General features: G+C 40.2%; 1 protein-coding gene and 1 pseudogene across 1 annotated transcript in view; both read left to right on the top strand.

Moving 5' to 3' along the window:
• LOC134385709 (transmembrane protease serine 11F) overlaps positions 1–18079 on the top strand; it is a 112659-nt gene that overhangs the window by 65281 nt on the left and 29299 nt on the right. The window contains exons 4-6 of the mRNA XM_063107441.1: positions 8585–8649; positions 10339–10502; positions 13526–13564. Coding sequence (XP_062963511.1) covers positions 8585–8649; positions 10339–10502; positions 13526–13564 — 268 coding nt within the window. The remainder of the gene's footprint in view (positions 1–8584; positions 8650–10338; positions 10503–13525; positions 13565–18079) is intronic.
• Positions 4309–8081, top strand: LOC134386317 (multidrug and toxin extrusion protein 2-like; annotated as a pseudogene).

The following is an 18079-nucleotide window of genomic DNA, read 5'->3' as shown; positions in this document are numbered from 1 at the left end:
AGACCCCTCAAGCCCATTGTCCAGACTGGGTCACAAACCCTTCACACGCAGGTCTATGAACTAGGTAACCAGAAGAAAGGTCCTTGGAGCCTTGGTTGAAGAAAGAATAGTTTTTATTTCTGCAAACACACGTCTGAGAGTTAGGCAGTCCAAAGAGAAACTCAGAAACTCAACTGCTACCTGCAAAGTCCAAAGAAAAACTGAGCAGCTGCCAGCAAAGTAAACATGCTCTATTTTTAGATGTGAGCTCTCTGCTGGCCAGCAGTTCAGGGCCGCTGCTCTCCGAAGGCACAATAGTGACAAAAGTAAAAATATACATTGACATGCATGAGCACTAACTCCATCCCCCCAATTTTTTACTAAGAATATGCTGCACCACACCCAACTGGACCTGAGGTGCGGGGGCCTGATTAAACTATTCTGTTTTCACAACAATAGCATAAATGTCATGACAATTATTTTAGTTTGATGAGTAGATGATTTCTAAAATGAAGACTGGCAAATTCCCATGATGCACATCCACTATGCAGTATTTTCAGTATTAAAAGGCTATAGATGTTGGCTCTAACCTCAGGTCTCAATAATAGCTTCTGATGGAAACCCCCTTTTGTTGGGCTTTTATGTTCTAAAACAAAACAAAATTTGAGGAACTATCTTTAAGTTTTCATTATTTTTCTTTTTTTCCCCCTATTTCAAGGAAGTAAGATTTGCAATACGGAAACTTCTTCAGAGACACAAAACATTACCTTTAAAAACTCTTTTTCAATTATTTTATTGAATCTTTTTCTAGTTATTACATGCTAAAAACATCATCTGTAAATAGGAGATGCGTGATGAGAGATCTTGCAAAGAATAGAAACATTGAAATAGATGCATAGCAGACCATTCTCTAGCTCCAACTAATTTATCCTTGTATAGTTGGATCCCAAGAAGCAGAATCTGAGAATGGGGGTTCTTGGTCAAATGATTTATTAACCAAGAGCTTTCAGAAAAAATTTGTAAGAAAGTGAGGACAGCAGAAAAGAACAAAAGAAGATACTAGACAATGATGTGGTTTCAAAAGTGCAGCCTCAGCCTGATATCTCTGGGACATCTGGAGCCTAGATTACATCACAAAGGTGGTTCTGCCAAAAAGAGGGCTGAGCTGTTTAGCTTATACCAACAAGGGCTGCTCAGGGAAGGTGAAGCATAACCTCGCAGACATCACTGAGCAAGGTGCTCAGGTCAAACAAGGTCAAGCCTCTGGAGAAGTGCAGCTGTTACCAGTCAATACTTACAAAAGCTGGGGGATGGGTACACCCACCCACTAAATGCACTTCGAGTTTAGAACAAATATCTGCTACAATTCTTCTTTTATCACACTCATCATCATTTAAGTGAATTCAGCTTCTTAAAAGATTTCTTAAGAAAAAAGGAAAGATTTATTTGCTTGGTAAGTGACTACAAACAATATATCCTCATTACCTAGGCCTCTAGATCATCCAAGGCATGATCTTGGCTTTGCTTCTCTTTCTTCTGTTGCTCTGTAAATGATCTCATTCATTCTCATAATAGGTAGGACTCTTTTGATAGCACGTAACAGGAACCCAGTTAATGAGTCAAAGTAAAGATATGTAGGTAGATAGAAAGATAGGTAGATAGATAGATAGACAGAAGACTATTGTGAAAACATAGAGATTAATCTGGCTTCCAGTAAGGCTGGATTTGGTTGCTCAAAAAATGCCCTCAGACTTTATTCTATTTATTCTCTCCATGGCAGATAAGAGAGCTAATAGCTACTCTATATTTACATTTTCTCAGGTTAACAACTAAGGCAAGAAAAGACAATTTTTCATAATTGCCCTTGGAGGGAAGTTCTAAGAAGCAATTTGGTTATCTAGTTGGCCAAATTTGAAATACCTCCCAATCCCTACACTGTGACCAAGAGGATGAAACTGTGCCATCCTTGTAGGAGATGGGACAAGGGGCATGTTAGCTCCATTTGAACAATATGGATGAAACATTGCCACCCTTGTACCTTCCATGGTCTACTTGACATTCCCACTTGGGTCTCTCACAGGCATCTCAAAGCTGTCACATCTGAATCTCAGTTTTGAAAGTTGCTCGCTCTCCCATTCTCTCATCCCTTTTTCTTTTCTATTCAACAAATCACATCACTAGCCACCTGGTTGCTAGAATACCTACATTTCACTTATCTTCATGTCTATTCTATTCACAAACCTTGTTTCTACCTCCAATTCACTATCTCCATCCTAAACCTAGCTAATGTCATCCCCCATATAGGCATCTCACAGTTCACTGTTTCCACTTCAGGCTTCCTCTAATAAGTTATCTACATAACAAACAGAATGATCTTTTGAAATATATTATGTTATTCTTTTGCTTAAAATTTTATAAATGACTTCTAAATATACTTAAAATAAAATCTAAGCTCTTTGCCAAGGCCTCCAAGGACCTGCATGCTTTGGCTCTGACTGCTCCTCCAACTTTTACATTTTCCTCCCTGCTCACTGTGTGCTACCCATATTGGCCTTCTTTTGGATTCTTTGCACATTCTGTTCCTTCCACCTGGAATACTGCCCCATGACCTTGCTCTTTCAGTTGCTGACTCTTTATCATTCACATATCACTTAAACATCACCTACTTGGAGAACCCTTTCCCCAGCCATTATCCTATATTACTCTACTATACTAACTGTTCTATAATTCACTTCTTTTTGTTTATTACTGTATATCTCGAAGGAGACAGGGTGTACTGAAAGAGTCATGAAGGGGTGCAAAAGCCAGCATTTTTTTCCTTCAAACTGTTGGTTGAGATTAACAATAGCTGGAGAATCAATCGTTAATGCAAATGTTACTGTAGGCCTACTTTGTGCAAGGCTGTAAAGAAAGCCAAGAGGTGAGTAAAGTACAGTCCCTTCCTTCCTTCAAGTAGTTCATAGTATGGTTTATGTATGGAAGTCTATGTATGGAAAAGAATACAAAATGAAAATTCAGATGACAAAATTATATGACAATATGAGAGATGCTACAGTGCAACATACAATTGTTAAAAATATATGACTCAAATGATTACTATTTTAGTAGTTCAGAGGAAGGAAAATCCCTTTGAGTTAGCAGAAAGATTTCCTGGAGAGGAAAGGGAAAAATAATCAGTTTTGTTGGTATATTTGCTCTCTATTGATATACATTTCCCTGAAAGTAGCAGGAAATCTGCAGAACTTGCCCAACTTATTTTCATGGGTAGACCTTAAAAGGAATTCCCTAGCTGGCATCCAGTAACTACTGATCTTCCTTGAGGACTTAATTTGCATGCAGTTCCCAGCCAGAGGAAAGGTGCAAGTTCAAACTCGCCAAGAACAATAACTGGGTGGTTACTAGGCTGTTTAATCAGAGCTACACATACTGTTTCAAATATGTTATTTTGTTTTCTAATGCTGGTGTTCAAACCAAGGACTACAATTGGTATCTGATTTTAAAAGTAAACTTTTTTTTCCCATTTTACCATGAGCTTAGACACCGTCTTCTTTTAAATGGAATAATCTCTAGTAAAATGATCTATTCTTAGGTTTGGACCATTAAAAGAGAAGGATATAATTAATTTTTTAGTTTGAGCTAAATATCATATTACTGAGTCCCCAGTAGAAAAATATAAATAGGAGTTAAACTTTTCCAGAAAATGGTTACAACAATGATCAGGTGTCTGACGGGGACCAATTCTCTTAACCCTGTTAAACTTAAAAGCAGGAAAAAAGCAACCCTCCCTGGAGGTTCTCTTTTATGAGTTTTAGATTCAAGGAATAAAAGATGTATTTGAGTCCTCCTTTAAGTGTTTCTTTCCCTGAGACCTTCCCCCCACCACTGCTGCCAACCTGAACATCTCTCTTCAAGTATTTAACATCTCTTTTCAAGTAACTCAGGGTTGTTAATGTCACTTAATGTACTTAACACAGGACCTAAATCCAAATTCCCTGAGTTTGTATCCCAGAACCACCACTTCTTGTGTCATCTTAGACAGGTTTAAGTGTCCTGAGCCTCAGTTTCTTCATCTATAAAATGAGGAATGGGGATAATGAGAATAGTACTTTCCTCCTAAGGTGACATTAGGTTTAAACAAAGGAATCAATCCAATGTCTGCCATGTAGTATGGACTTAATACATGTAAGCTATTATTAATGGTCACACTAATATTGTACTGTACAAGAATCCACCAATTTTTAAATAGAGCTCGACACTTCAGAGGGACCATGATTTGTTAATATCACATTTCAGTTTGAACAGATTCTTGGTATTTTCTTATACTCTGATATGACAGGCACCTGTTACGTCCCCAAAGTGTTATATGTACACAGTTCAGAATATCGGAGGTCAGACATTTATGTAAAGTGCTGGAGACATTCAAATCAGCTTTTCTCCCTATTCCTCGAGAGAGGGAAATAAAATAAGCTCAGAGAAGCCTGGTGAAATCATAAGTGGCATAACTCAGAACTGACCCAAACCTGTAGAATGACCATCCGTGTGAGGTCACCACTGGGGTCTCCTGGCTCCCACCTTACTTCAGATAAACAGGAATTTCTACTTACACTTGGCAACATGATTTGCGGATAAAACAACGTGTTACCATCTCCTTCCCTTTACCATATTGTTGATTCTTAAATCATTTACTCATTTATTCAGTCACGCATTTATTCATCAGACGTGCACTGAGTGTTTACTGTGGGCCAACGTGCGGAGCGCTGGAGAGAGGAAGGTGAATCAGACACGCTCCCTGCTCTCACACAGCTCACGGTCTAGACTGGGAAAGACACTGTGGTGAACCGGGGTGACCAACTGCTGCAGTGGAATCGTGTGCAAGTTGCTGGGATGTCCCAAATGAAAGACATTTGTTTGAGGCAGACAAGTTAAAGCTACCAGTCGTCATTAGAGTTCCTCAAGGAAAGCAGAGTTGTAATTGAGGAAAGTTGCCTCGGGGAAAAAGTGTATCTCAGAAAGAGGGAAATGAATGTGCAACGTCATGGGAGTGTGAGCCTGCCTAGTGCGATGAGGAAAAAGCAGTAATTCAGTAGATAAGAGGAGAGGCTTAGACCCTTCCCCCTCGGGGCTTTGCGGCGGGGGGGGGGGGGGGGGGCGGGGGGGGGCGCATCTGTGAGGAGGGCGGGGCGGGGATGGGGGAGAGGCGAGGGGAGGCGAGAGGGTGAGGGGGGCGAGGGGGGCAAGGGGGTGAGGGGGGCGTGGGGGTGGGGTGCGGGGCGAGGGCAGCCTGCTCAGTCCGCTCGCCTCCCCGCCGGTCCTGCGGGGGTGCAGCTTCCCGCCTCCACCTCCTGCACACTGGCCGAGTTGGCACCCCGCGACTGAAACCCCTCCCCCGTCGGGCCCCCAGTGACCGCCCGGGGCAGCATCAGGCGCCTCCACGGACGGTCCCTCCCGCCATCCCCCCAGCGGCTGGGCACCCCCAGCTGGCGCTGCTGCTTGCGGGACCTGCCGGGAGCGCCATCCGCACAGGTGCACAGGTGCGGTCGGAGGAGGCCGAGCCTGCGGCGCTCGAGGCTCCCCGCCCCCCGGTATTCACCTGCACAGTTGATCTAATGTATTAGCATCGTCAGTTCCATATTCTGTGGGTATCTGGGCAAAGTCGAGCTGGATGCTGTTAGATTTGCTGTCTCAGTTGTGAATGTTACTGGGATTTTAGTTGGAACTGAATTAGCGTCTGTTTGTGACATGCTCATGTTTCAGTCATTTGGAGGCAAGCGCCTGAAACGTGTGGGGACCACACTTTAACGAGGAATCCTCATCTTGATGCTGTGTTGCTTTTCTTGCTGGATCATCTTGTCAATATCAAGTGCATCCTCCTGCTCTTAAAACAAGACCCTGAAGTCTCCAGCATAGCCTTAATTTATGTGATGATTTGTATTCCTGTTCTTACGGCAGCATTCCTGTTCTTGTCCAGCCAGCTGCAGACAAGATATTTACCAAGTCAAGGCATCATCATGCCTCAAATTATTACTGCTGCAAATGTCATCAAAGTGGGCGTGAATGAGCTCTTGTTCTATGCCCTGGACCTCGGAGCAGTAGAGTGCCAACACCACTTACCAGTTCTTCGTCTCCACTCTTCTTTTCCGCTATGGGTGATGGAAAAAAATCCACATCGCCACCTGGGAGATTGGACTAGGGAATCTTTCCAGGAGTGGGGCTCCTGCATCATGCTGGCTATTCTCATTGCATTCATTGTGTGTATTAAGTGGGGACCTTTGAGATTGGAACCTTCCTTGCAGGATTGATTAATGTGACAGTGCTCAGAGCCCAGACTATCATTTATGAACTGACCTCTGAGGTCTACATGGTGCCCCTTGGTTTTGGTGTGGCAGCCAGTGTCCCAGTGGACTATGTTCTGGCGGCAGGCTTGGTTCTCCTGCATCGCTGTTCTCCTGTGTGCCGGTATGTGTGTACTTGCAGTGGGCATTTACTTACAGCTTTGAGGGATGTGGTCGTGTATATATTCACTAGTGGCAAGGAAAACAGAAGATTGGTGCTATTTTGAATGCCATTGGTTTTTCTCAATGGAGCATCTCTGATGTTTGCTCCTAAACTTGAGATAGTAGGTATCTGGCCCGGATTGATTGTGTCTTCTTTCAAGCCCTTTTCTATTTGATGTACATCTTCAGAACAAACCGGAATAGAGTTGCGGAGTGGGCACAAGTTCGAGCTGGTATAAAAAGGGTAAAGAGACCACACCCACCCCAAGAGAACTACTTATCCCGGACAGAGGAGTAACCAATGGAGAAATTTTGCTTGACATTATCAGACTCGAGAGCCAGACCATCCAACTGATGGAAGAAAATACCGAGAATGCGTGCCCAACATTGAGGAGATTTTGACAGTGAGACAGTTGATTTTTTATCGTGCAATGGCTTTAACTGTTGCTGTTGCTGTCCTCTTAGCAGGAATTTTAATAAGAGCTTTCAATGATCATGACTAAAATAAGAGAATTATCACCAGCCTACAGACTAGACATTATAATTATATACCATGTATTAAGCATGGAACTTTACTTTGTTATTTGGACAGTGGTCTCACTTTCAACTGTGGGTAGAAAGGTTTCAGTGATGTTTTTCCTTGGTTATTCCAAGAAATTGCACTATCCTAATGCAGATCAAGAAAGGAAATATAATTTTAAGTAAATTTTTCCCTGGTAACTCTTTCATGGTTTCTAAATATGTAAATTTGATTTTCCTGCTGTGAATGTTCTTACTCTTTCTTAAATGGAATATCTTTTTTCTTCCAGGGAAGCATTTCATTGTCCTGTAAAACATTATTACTGATCCAGTCTTATATATATTTCTCTATTAATGTACTTAATCTTGTCAGAGAGTGTATATTAAGCCTGTTCAAATTCTATCTCGGGTACTGCCATATAAGCTTTTATAAAATAAAAACCTTAAAATTAACAAGAGAGAGAGAGAGAAGAAGCTTTGAAGGTAGGGGTGGGACAAGGCAGAGGCCAATAAAGGAATAAGGTTGTGGTGCTCACACTGATGGAGACACTGGCCTTGAAGTAGGAGTAGACTATACTCAGGTTTGCAAGCATTGTGAGGGAATGAGAGGGGATGCTGCAAAGGTCCAGGCACAAGTTTTAAGAAGCTGATTTTAGACCATAGCCATGGATTGAAGCAAGGGAAATGGATTTAATATTTAGGAGGTAAAATCTACTGGCCATTGTTACTAGTTTAGAAGAGTCAGGGAGAGAAAGAGGTCTTGTGGAGAAGGAGATAATATTCTCTCTTCCCAGAGATGCAGTAATTGAAGGGCAGGATTTACCATGGAAGTGTACCTTATGTAAACTTACATGGGCCTGTAATTTCTGTCTTCTGACTCCAGTTCAGTGCTCTTTTGACTCTAAGGTAGTGCCTCACAGTCAGCTGGGCTCCCTTTTGGGGAATCAGGACCCTTTAGGAATAACCAAAATCCTTCAGTGGCTCAGACTGAAAAAGCTGAATGATGAAATGCTGATGTTACAGAATGTGGTGAAACTTATTCCCAACCCTAGTACCAGCTGTGAAATCCTGCATGTCATGGAGGGATGACCAACAAGTGAGGGTGTTGGAGTCACACTACAGATGATGTTACAAGTTATGGTTGTGTCACATGGTCTAGTAATGGCATGATCATTTAAGAAATCAACAAACTGGTATCAATAGTGGACTAGAGGCCAGAATCAGGAATAAGGGCAGCGAAAAAGATGGGTTTTCTTAGAAATGGGGATGCTACCTTTAAAAATAGCACATACTTTAATTCATTTGACAATAATAAAAACTATTATCAATAATCTGCTAGATACCAGACAAGGTGTGAAATGTGTGGTATGATTTCATTTAACTCTTGTATCAACTCTTGAGTCAGATATTGTTGTTATTCTATTTTACAGAGGTTTAAGAATTAGAACCCAGATTTAGTCTTACCACTGTGAATAAACCAGTTTACATGGCTGGAAATAAACTGAAAACTTTGTCTTTGCTCTAAGTCTCTAGATAAGACCAGGAGTAACTTTTTTCTTAAGACTAACACTTTTTTTTTTTTTTTTAATCAGATGTCTAGGATATTTCGACGTTCTGGAGGGGGTCGATTTATCAAATCTCATGTTATCAAATTAAGGTATGTAAACTTGGTTTGTACCTTCAAACCAATACTGTTATGGTGAAATATTTGATCAACGTGATTGCTCAGCTGCCCTGAATAAATCTTTGCAGCAACACAAGATTTCATAAATCTTGAGCAGCCCAGATTATACTACCTAGCATTTCCTAGTCATAATAGGAAGATGTAAAGTGCTCTATAATAAGAGAGTCTCAGTTATTAGATTAAAAAAAAAGATTTAAAAAATACAAAAAGGAAAGGGATGGTGCTGCTACAGCTCCCTGACCCCCCACCTCTTAAACTTGGCACTAAACAAAATGTCTTTTTATTTTCCTCATTTTAAGCCTACCCAAACATCAGACTATGACTTTCTTTGCAACAAGATTTTTCTTTAATGCCAGTGCATTTTTATTTTTATTTTAAACTGGCTTTTTCATTTTGATGTTTTGGTGAAAGGTAATATGCATAAACATGGAGTTATTACTGGAGATCAAACTTAATTACTAGAATCCATCCTGAATATGTGTTTTATGTAATGTCTAAAAGGCCTAGATTCCACAATGATGCATATACATATCCATATATATGGATATGTATATAAGGATACATTTGTAATATTTGTTTGTTTTGCTTCTTGGTGGTAAATATACATATGGTTGAATGATAAAGGAGCCTGTGCCTTTTCTTTCTGTCTTGCCTTTTCTTCTTTCACTACTTTACTTTTCTTTCTTTTCCTTTCTCCTCTCTTTTTTTCTCTCCTTCTCTCCCTCTTTCCTTTTTTACCTTCCTTTCCTTCTTCTTTTCTTCTGTCTTTCAAATTATATTTATTCTCAAAAGGCTACTAGAGGCTCTCTAGCCCTACTCATCACAACATAAATTTAGATATTTTAACTGTTCATCAAATTATTTTCCTTTATATCTGCTTTCTCTAATCATTTATTTGTTAACTGACCACCAAACCCCAAAGTGTTTTAATGCCATAAAGGTTTATTTCATCTCCACAGTACAGTCCAAAGAGTCAGAAGTGGGAGCAAGGGGTTTGGGTGCTGGTGGAGATTCTGGAATGGAATTGCCCACTGGATTTCCTGCATCCGGTTGGCAAACAAGGGCCAAGCGAGAGCATGGAAAATAGTGTGTAAGCTTATTTTAAGAGCCAGGCCTGGAAGTGGGCGACATCATTTCTGCCCACATCCTATTGTCCAGAATTCATTAAAGAGTTTCAATAAACTTCAAGAGAAGCTTGAAAATGAAATCTAGCTCTGCATTCAGGAGGCAAAGGAAACTGGGTTTGGTAAACAAAAGCATTGCCTCTGACACAATACTACAAAAGAATAATGATGTTGATTACAAATTTTGCTCAAAATGCCTTAAAAAGCAAATCTTTTAAATACATATAAAGCATGATTTCCTGAACATCTCCTCCCACATACCCTTCTAAACTATAAGCTCAGTAAGGGGAAAGAATGATTTTTTTTTTCAGGTGTGTATCTTATCCAGTATTTCTAGCATTTTGCCTTTATTTATTCTACCATGCTTCCAACCCTTCTTGATCACTATATATCCATTTCTATTTCCTGTATCTAGAGATAATTATCTTGTATGCACATATATCATCCATTGTGTTTTTCACAATTTATTGTGAGTCTTAGATAAATAGAGTTAATGGGTAGAGAAATGGCACTATTTATCTGTTCTTTTGCTCTTCAGTCCAGATGAACAAGGTGTGAATATTCTTATGGTGCTCATGTTTCGATACCCGTCTACTGATAGTGCTGAACGAATCAAGGAAAAAGTTGGAAAGATTTTATATCAAAGTCTGAAGACCAGACAGTTACCTTTGACCATAAGCAAACCATCATTTAGACTCACACGTAAGTTTTTTTTTTTAACCATTTTTGTGATTTATTTCCTCCTTTTATTTTTCCTTTAAAAATACCTTTTATTTTTCATAAAAATTTGATCAATGTATTCTCCCATTTTAAGAATTCACCACTGATAGACATATATCAGTGTGGAATAAAACTAAAATAAAACTCACTATGAGACAAAATTTAGTGCTACAATTTTTTTTTTTAACATTTTACTAGGGCTTTTGATAAGGTTTCTAGATTTTTTGCCTTGTAGTACAATGTTGGATCCTTTCAAAAGCACCAAAGAGAAGTTGTTATTTTCACCATTTTACAGGAACGTGAAGGAAGATTTGAGACATGGGATTAGCAAATCTTGGTGCTAGAATTAGACACAGATATGGTGACTCACAGAGGTCCCTAAGGTCAATTCTGGGAGTTAGTTTTCATAGTATCAAAGAAACAGATGTCTTTATGAAAGTTTATCCCTGTAGGAAGAACCAAGGACATGAACTGTAAAAAGGTTCTCTAGCTTATTTCCAACCTAAAACTATTTTTCATTCATCTTCTTATTTATTCCTCACAAAACAAAATCGGGAAAGTTCTTGTTTCATTTTTCCTCCTAAATGGAAGAAAATTAATTTCAAAAAGTTTATGAAACTGAAATTAAAACTAGCTTATAGCTCATGGGATACAGGCTGAGAGGCATTTCTACTTTTCTATGTCAATACATAATTAGAGAAAGTAAAAGAATGTGTTTCAAATATGATTTTGAATTTTCGTTATCAAACATGGGCATAGAATATAGTTGTTTTGGTATTAAAACACTGCGTAGTAAAAAGTCATTGTACATGACCAACAAAGCCAAAAAATTATTTTTAAAACTTGTAAAATAAGAAACCATAAAAATAAGAAAGATACAGCTCCTATCCTTAAGTGTCAAGGACAGGAACTGTCTTTTTGTTTTCTTATCCCTCCCTCAAACTCTAGGGTACATCTCACATGCAATAGATATTCTAGCTCTGAACATTACTTCTCGTTATGTATTTCCAAGTTTAGTTAGCTCTGATTTAATACAAAAAAAGGCTGGGGGGAAGGAGGAGTTGCCTTTCCCTTAGACCCCAAAGTCTTATCCCCCCCCAACAGCCATGAATTTAAGAAATAGATTGTCTAAATTTAATTTCTCTGTTGTTAGAAATCAAGAAAATCCTTTAAATACTTTTGGAGATAGAATCTCCACAAATACGAGTGATAACTTTTTCATGAAGTAATTAGAAATAATGAAGAGTGTGGCATTCCCCTTGATTGTTAATCAGTTATATTCTAAAGTAAAACATGATTTTTTAGCATTCTGTAAATGGGAATCTCAAATTAAATCTGGGTTCCTGATAATATAACTATCCCTAAGCCATGACCATAGACCCTAAAGTAAAATATACATCATAAAAGTAGCATTACATTATGTTAACTGAGTTGTTAAAGTTGTAGCATTTCTTATTTTACAAGTTTTAAAAATAATTTTTTGGCCTTGTTGGTCATGTACAATGACTTTTTATTGTACAGAGTGTTTTAATACCGTAACGACTATATTCTAGAACCATGTTTGATAACGAAAATTTGACTGCATATATTTTCTTCTGCCATATTCTGTCTTTTATTAAATAAAGGGTAATATCCAGGAAACCTCTAGTAGGGATCTGGGCTCACATCCCTCTTTGGGGGAAGTCAATGATCCTGATTATATCACTGTATAATTCTCCATTTCTCTCTGACAAATAAACAAGACAAATGATCATCAAACCAACAAAAATCCAATGTAGCTGAGTTAAAATGAACACAAATGAATAAATTGAAAGGAAAAAGATGTTACAGAAAAGAAGCACAATGTGGAGTGAGATTGTGTGTGTGGGGGGGGGGTCTCTGGACAGGTGTGTGTTTAGGGCCTACAGGGAAAACCTATTCTTCACCCTCTGAAGGTTCACTGAAAATGAACTGACAAAAAGCAGATCAATGAGAGAAAAAAGACATACAAATTTACTTTAACCTGCATAGCATGGGGAAATGGCAGAGTGATTACCCAATAACCCAGTGAGGTGCAGATATATATACCTTTCTTCATAGGAGAAGGCAGATGCAGGGTATAAAGGAAATTATTTTTAGGGGGAATAAATGGAACCAGGAGGCAGACATTATCTGTAGAAAATGTCCATTCAGGTATAATTACATTCCTGTCTTCTTTTCTGCAATTGATAATGAGATTTCAGGGAGCAGGTGGAGGGCAGTTGTGTTCTCGTTGGTGGGTCAAGTCCTTATGCAGATGAGGGAGTATGCGAGGAAAACTTCATCTTGGGCTTTGTGAGAAACAAGGAGTTGAAAGACAGGAGAGAGTGAAGAAAAGGTCAGCAGTCAAAGTGCCGTATTTTGGGGAATAGTTTTCTAAGCCCCAGCATATGTGAACGAGCATCATGACCCTAGTGCCTGCTGCCTGAGCCACAGCCTTCCAGAGTATTCACCATGAGGGAGAATCCTCAGTGAGAGCAGGTCATCAACTTGCATTGACTGAATTCCTACTCTTGCTCAGACCAAACCCTTGAAGTTTGACCCTAAGGAATCTGTGATGCCTTTAGCTTGGTGGAGCTGCCCTTTCAACACTGGCCATTGGAAATATGTCTAAACCACCTAGGCTGGTAAACACCAATTGTGGTGGAAATTGGAGGTCACCTCCTCAAATTATACTGGAGCCCCCAAAGAAAGCGGCCAGAGACATTCATCCTTGTTTATTCTTTCCTAAATTTCCCAATTTCTTTTTTCAGTTTCCTAAGCAAAATCAGAAATAAAATGCTCTCTGATTTTATTTTAAAGTTTGAACCAAAAATCAAATCGGAGTAGAAGGTTATTTATATATTACTTAGTAATGAAAAATCTCATGCCCTCATGAAATATGGATGTTTTGGATAATTAGCATTTCTATGAATGAACATTTAAAAAATAACATAAAAATTGGAATATATTCTTCTCCCAACTAATTCATGATTTGTTTATTTCAGCTATTGACAGCAAAAGGATGAGGAACCTTCTCAACAGTCGTAAGTTCCAAAATCCACAATTAATTGTTTATTTCACAATAAAGATAATGAATAAAAGCTGAAGAAATGTTAGAAGTACAATTCATCAAGCTTTTTTTTGCTCATTTAATATTTTTGTGAGTCACTTAGTTATTTTATTTTTATTATTTTTAATATTTAAAATATTTAAACATATAAATGTATACCAAATATAATTTTAAGTTTATGACTTATAGGATATGATTTTAAAAATTAGATATTTTAGATATTATATAAATGTTCTCTTTAGATATTTTTCTTTTAATATTCTCTCACAATTCAAGAGTGTTTTAAACTGGTGAATGGTTAGGCTTTTTTTGGTTAACATTTTTCAGTTTTCTTGCATTTTTATTGAAATATCTGATATATACATTATCTGTCCCCTCCTGCCCTGTCCCCCACATCCCAGCATTGGCACATATTTAAGGTCTTTTGCAGACACATATATGCCCATTAAAAAAATTGTGCATGGACACTTTCAAGTCTTTTTTAAGGTTGATTTGAAGTCTAATCAATTGAGGCTTTAATATCAGGGAATAAGAATTTGTTTTAACTGATCTTTTAAATTTTAGAAGACTAGAAAAGGTCATTATTGTAAGACTATTAAACTGCAGGGCTTTGCAAAGACAATAAGTTGATTCTCCTTAGTCATAGCAAGGGCAAATCATGACGTATATTCAGTACTGGGCTCTCTCTCAGTAGTTAGGATACTGTATTAGTCAGGGTTCTCCACAGAGACAGAATCAATAGGGTATGTTATAATTATATGCGAGAGATTTATTAGGGGAATTAGCTCACGTGGCTATGAAGAAAATTCCCATGATAGGCCATCTATAAACTGGCTGCTGGTAGCGTGGCTCAGTCCAAGTCCAAAGGGCTCAGAACCAGGGAAGCTGATGGTGTCCTTGGTGTAAGTTGTGGAACCCAAAAGCTGAAGAGTCTCAAGCTCTGATGTCCACGGACAGGAGAGAAGAGTGTGTCCCAGCTCCAGCGGATCAAGAGAGCTCTTCACCTCTTTCCTCTGTCTTTTATTCTCTCCAGACTCCCCGTGGATTGGATGGTTCCCACCCACACTGAGGGTGGGTCTTTCACACCCAGGCCACCCAGACTCTCGTACTAATCTCTGCTAGAAACACCTTCATTGACACACCTGAAAAGATTGCTTTACCAGGTTTCTCAGCATTCCTTCATCTAACCAAGTTGACATCTAGAATTAACCTTCACAAGTCCACCCCTTGTCAACTTGGTGTCCAAACTATCTCCTTAAATCACACTTAATTTTCAAATGGTACAATAAAATAATAGTTTCGCCTAACATGATACATTATCCTGGGTACAACCGGAAATGTATTAATCCCTTTCCAAGAAGAAAAAGGTAAAGTCCTTAAATGATATTTACCCTTCTCCCAATATCCCATAACTTAAAATTGCAAATACTATGAAGTAAGGTTAACAACATTTAAATTCTGGTATAAAGTTAGTAAGTCTCATGGTACATGATAGAGAACAAGAGGAACAAAAACAAAGATAATTGCTTAATATGTGTACAGTATACATACATAGAGATGTATACATACATGGTCAAAGTGTGAACCTTCTACTACCCGTTCTGTATTCCCTTTGCCTTCAGCGAGCATCTCAGTGGGTTGTGGTTCTTTATCTGGTGGAGTGACCCAAACCTTCACCCCTGAAGAATCTGGGCCATTTGTAGTCTTGCCTGGATCTGGTTGTTGTAATTTTCCATTAACCTTAATCACAGGGCATGGTAGTACTAAGAGACATCTTAAGGGATCTCCTGTATTCCAGATATAATCTTCCTTACCTCCACTGTGAAGTAGTAGTCCAACTTCCCCTTGGTAGTCTGGGTCAGTCACCCCAGCCAACACTGTAACTCCTTTCTTAGCCTGTTGATTCAGAGGCATGAGGAGCCCAAAGTGGCCAGGTGGCAGCCTTAACTTCCAGTTCAATGGGATCATTTTTGTGTCTCCTGATGGAAGCATTCCTCCCTCCGGAACTAAGATTTCTAGACCAGCAGAGCATAAAGTTTTGCTAATGGGTTCCTCAGGGTAGGGGTGAGCGGTGCCACTTCCGTTTCTACCCCTTGATTCCTGGACCCATGAATCCTGGCTATGGGAGAGATAGTACCATATGTTGGGTGCTGCTTTAGAGCATATACAGCCTGCTGGAGAACTTTGCCCCAGCCCTGCAGGGTATTGGCACACAGCTGGCACTGTAACTGTGACTTCAAAAAGCCATTCCATCGTTCTATCAGACCAGCTGCTTCAGGAAGATGGGGAGCATGGTAAAACCAGTGAATTCCATGAGCATGAGCCCACTGTCGCACTTCTTTAGCTGTGAAGTGAGTTCCTTGGTCAGAAGCAATGCTGTGTGGAATGCCATGATGGTGAATAAGGCATTCCATGAGTCCACGGATGGTAGTTTTGGCAGAGGCATTTCGTGCTGGGAAGGCAAATCCATATCCAGAGTAAGTGTCTATTCCAGTAAGGACAAAACGCTTCCCCTTCCATGATGGAACCGGTCCAATGTAATCAACCTGCCACCAGGTAGCTGGCTGATCACCTTGGGGAATGGTGCCATATTGGGGGCTCAGTGTTGATCTCTGATGCTGGCGGATTGGGCACTCAGCAGTCGCTGTAGCCAGATCACCCTTGGTGAGTGGAAGTCCATGTTGCTGAGTCCATGCATAACTTCCATCCCTGCCACCATGGCCACTTTGCTCATGAGCCCACTGGGTGATGACAGGGGTGGCTAGAGAAAGAGGCTGACTAGTATCCACTGAACAGGTCATCCTGTCCACCTGATTTTTAAAGTCCTCCTCTGCTGAGGTCACCTTTTGATGGGCATTCACATGGGAAGCAAATATCTTTACATCCTTTGCCCACTCTGAGAGATCCATCCACATAACTCTTCCCCAAATTTCTTTCTCACCAATTTTCCAATCATGTTCCTTCCATGTCCCTGACCATCAGGCCAAATCATTGGCTACAGCCCATGAATCACTATCTCATCACACATTTGGCCATTTCTCCTTCCAAGCAAAGTACATAACCAAGTGCACTGCCCAAAGTTCTGCCCATTGACAAGATTTGCCCTCACCACTGTCCTTCAGGGTTGTCCCAGAAAAGAGGTGTAGTGCTGCAGCTGTCCCCTTTTGGGTGGTGCCTGCATATTGTGCAGAACCATCTGTAAACCAGGCTCTAGCCTTGTCTTCCTTTGTCAGCTGATCATAGGGAACTCTCAGTGAGGCCATAGGTGCAGGCTGGGGAAGAGAAGGCAGTGCAGCAGGAGTAGGAATCATGGGCATTTGGGCCACTTCTTCATGTAACTTACTTGTGCCTTCAGGACCTGCTCGGGCCGGATCACATATATACCATTTCCATTTGATGATGGAGTGCTGCTGTGCATGCCCAACCTTATGACTTGCTGGGTCAGATAACACCCAGTTCATGATGGGCAGCTCAGGTCACATGGTAACTTGGTGGCTCATAGTCAAGCGTTCAGTTTCTACTAAGGCCCAATAGCAGGCCAAGAGCTGTTTCTCAAAAGGAGAGTAGTTATCTACAGATGATGGCAGGGCCTTGCTCCAAAATCCTAAGGGTCTCCACAGTGATTCACCTATAGGGGCCTGCCAAAGTTTCTATACTGCATCCCTATCTGCCACTGACACTTCAAAGACCATTGGGTCTTCTGGATCATATGGCCCAAGGGCAGAGCAGCTTGCACAGGATCCCGGACCTGTTGCAGAGCCTTCTCCTGCTCTGGTCCCCAATCAAAACTAGCAGCCTTTCATGTCACTTGGTAGATAGGCCAGAGTAACACACCCAAGTGAGGAATGTGTTGCCTCCAAAATCCAAATAGGCCCACTAGGCACTGTGCCTCTTTCTTGGTTGTAGGAGGGGCCAGATGCAACAACTTATCCTTCACCTTAGAAGGGATATCTCAACATGCCCCACACCATTGGACCCCTAGAAATTTAATTGAGGTATAAGTCCCCTGAATTTTAGTTGGACTTATTTCTCATCCTCTGATGCGCAAATGTTTTACCAATAAGTCCAGAGCAGTTGCTACTTCATGCTCACTACATCCAGTCAGCATAATGTCATCTATGTAATGGACCAGCATAATGTCTTGTGGAAGGGAAAGGTGATCTAGATCCCTGTGAACTAAATTGTGACATAGGGCTGGAGAGTTGATACACCCCTGAGATAATACAGTAAAGGTGTATTGCTGGCCTTGCCAACTGAAAGCAAACTGCTTTTGGTGGCCCTTATGAACAGGGATGGAGAAAAAAGCATTTGCCAGATCAATAGCTGCATACCAGGTACCCAGAGATGTATTAATTTGTGCAAGCAATGAAACCACATCTGGCACAGCAGCTGCAATTGGAGTCACTACTTGATTAAGCTTATGGTAATCCACTGTCATCCTTCAAGATCCATCTGTCTTCTTCATAGGCCAAATAGAAGAGTTGAATGG

The sequence above is a fragment of the Cynocephalus volans genome, chromosome 9, assembly GCF_027409185.1.
Source record: "Cynocephalus volans isolate mCynVol1 chromosome 9, mCynVol1.pri, whole genome shotgun sequence".
NCBI classification, from domain to species: Eukaryota; Metazoa; Chordata; class Mammalia; order Dermoptera; family Cynocephalidae; genus Cynocephalus; species Cynocephalus volans.
Note: the sequence above shows the minus strand (reverse complement) of the source record. Positions and strands in the feature narration are given on the sequence as shown.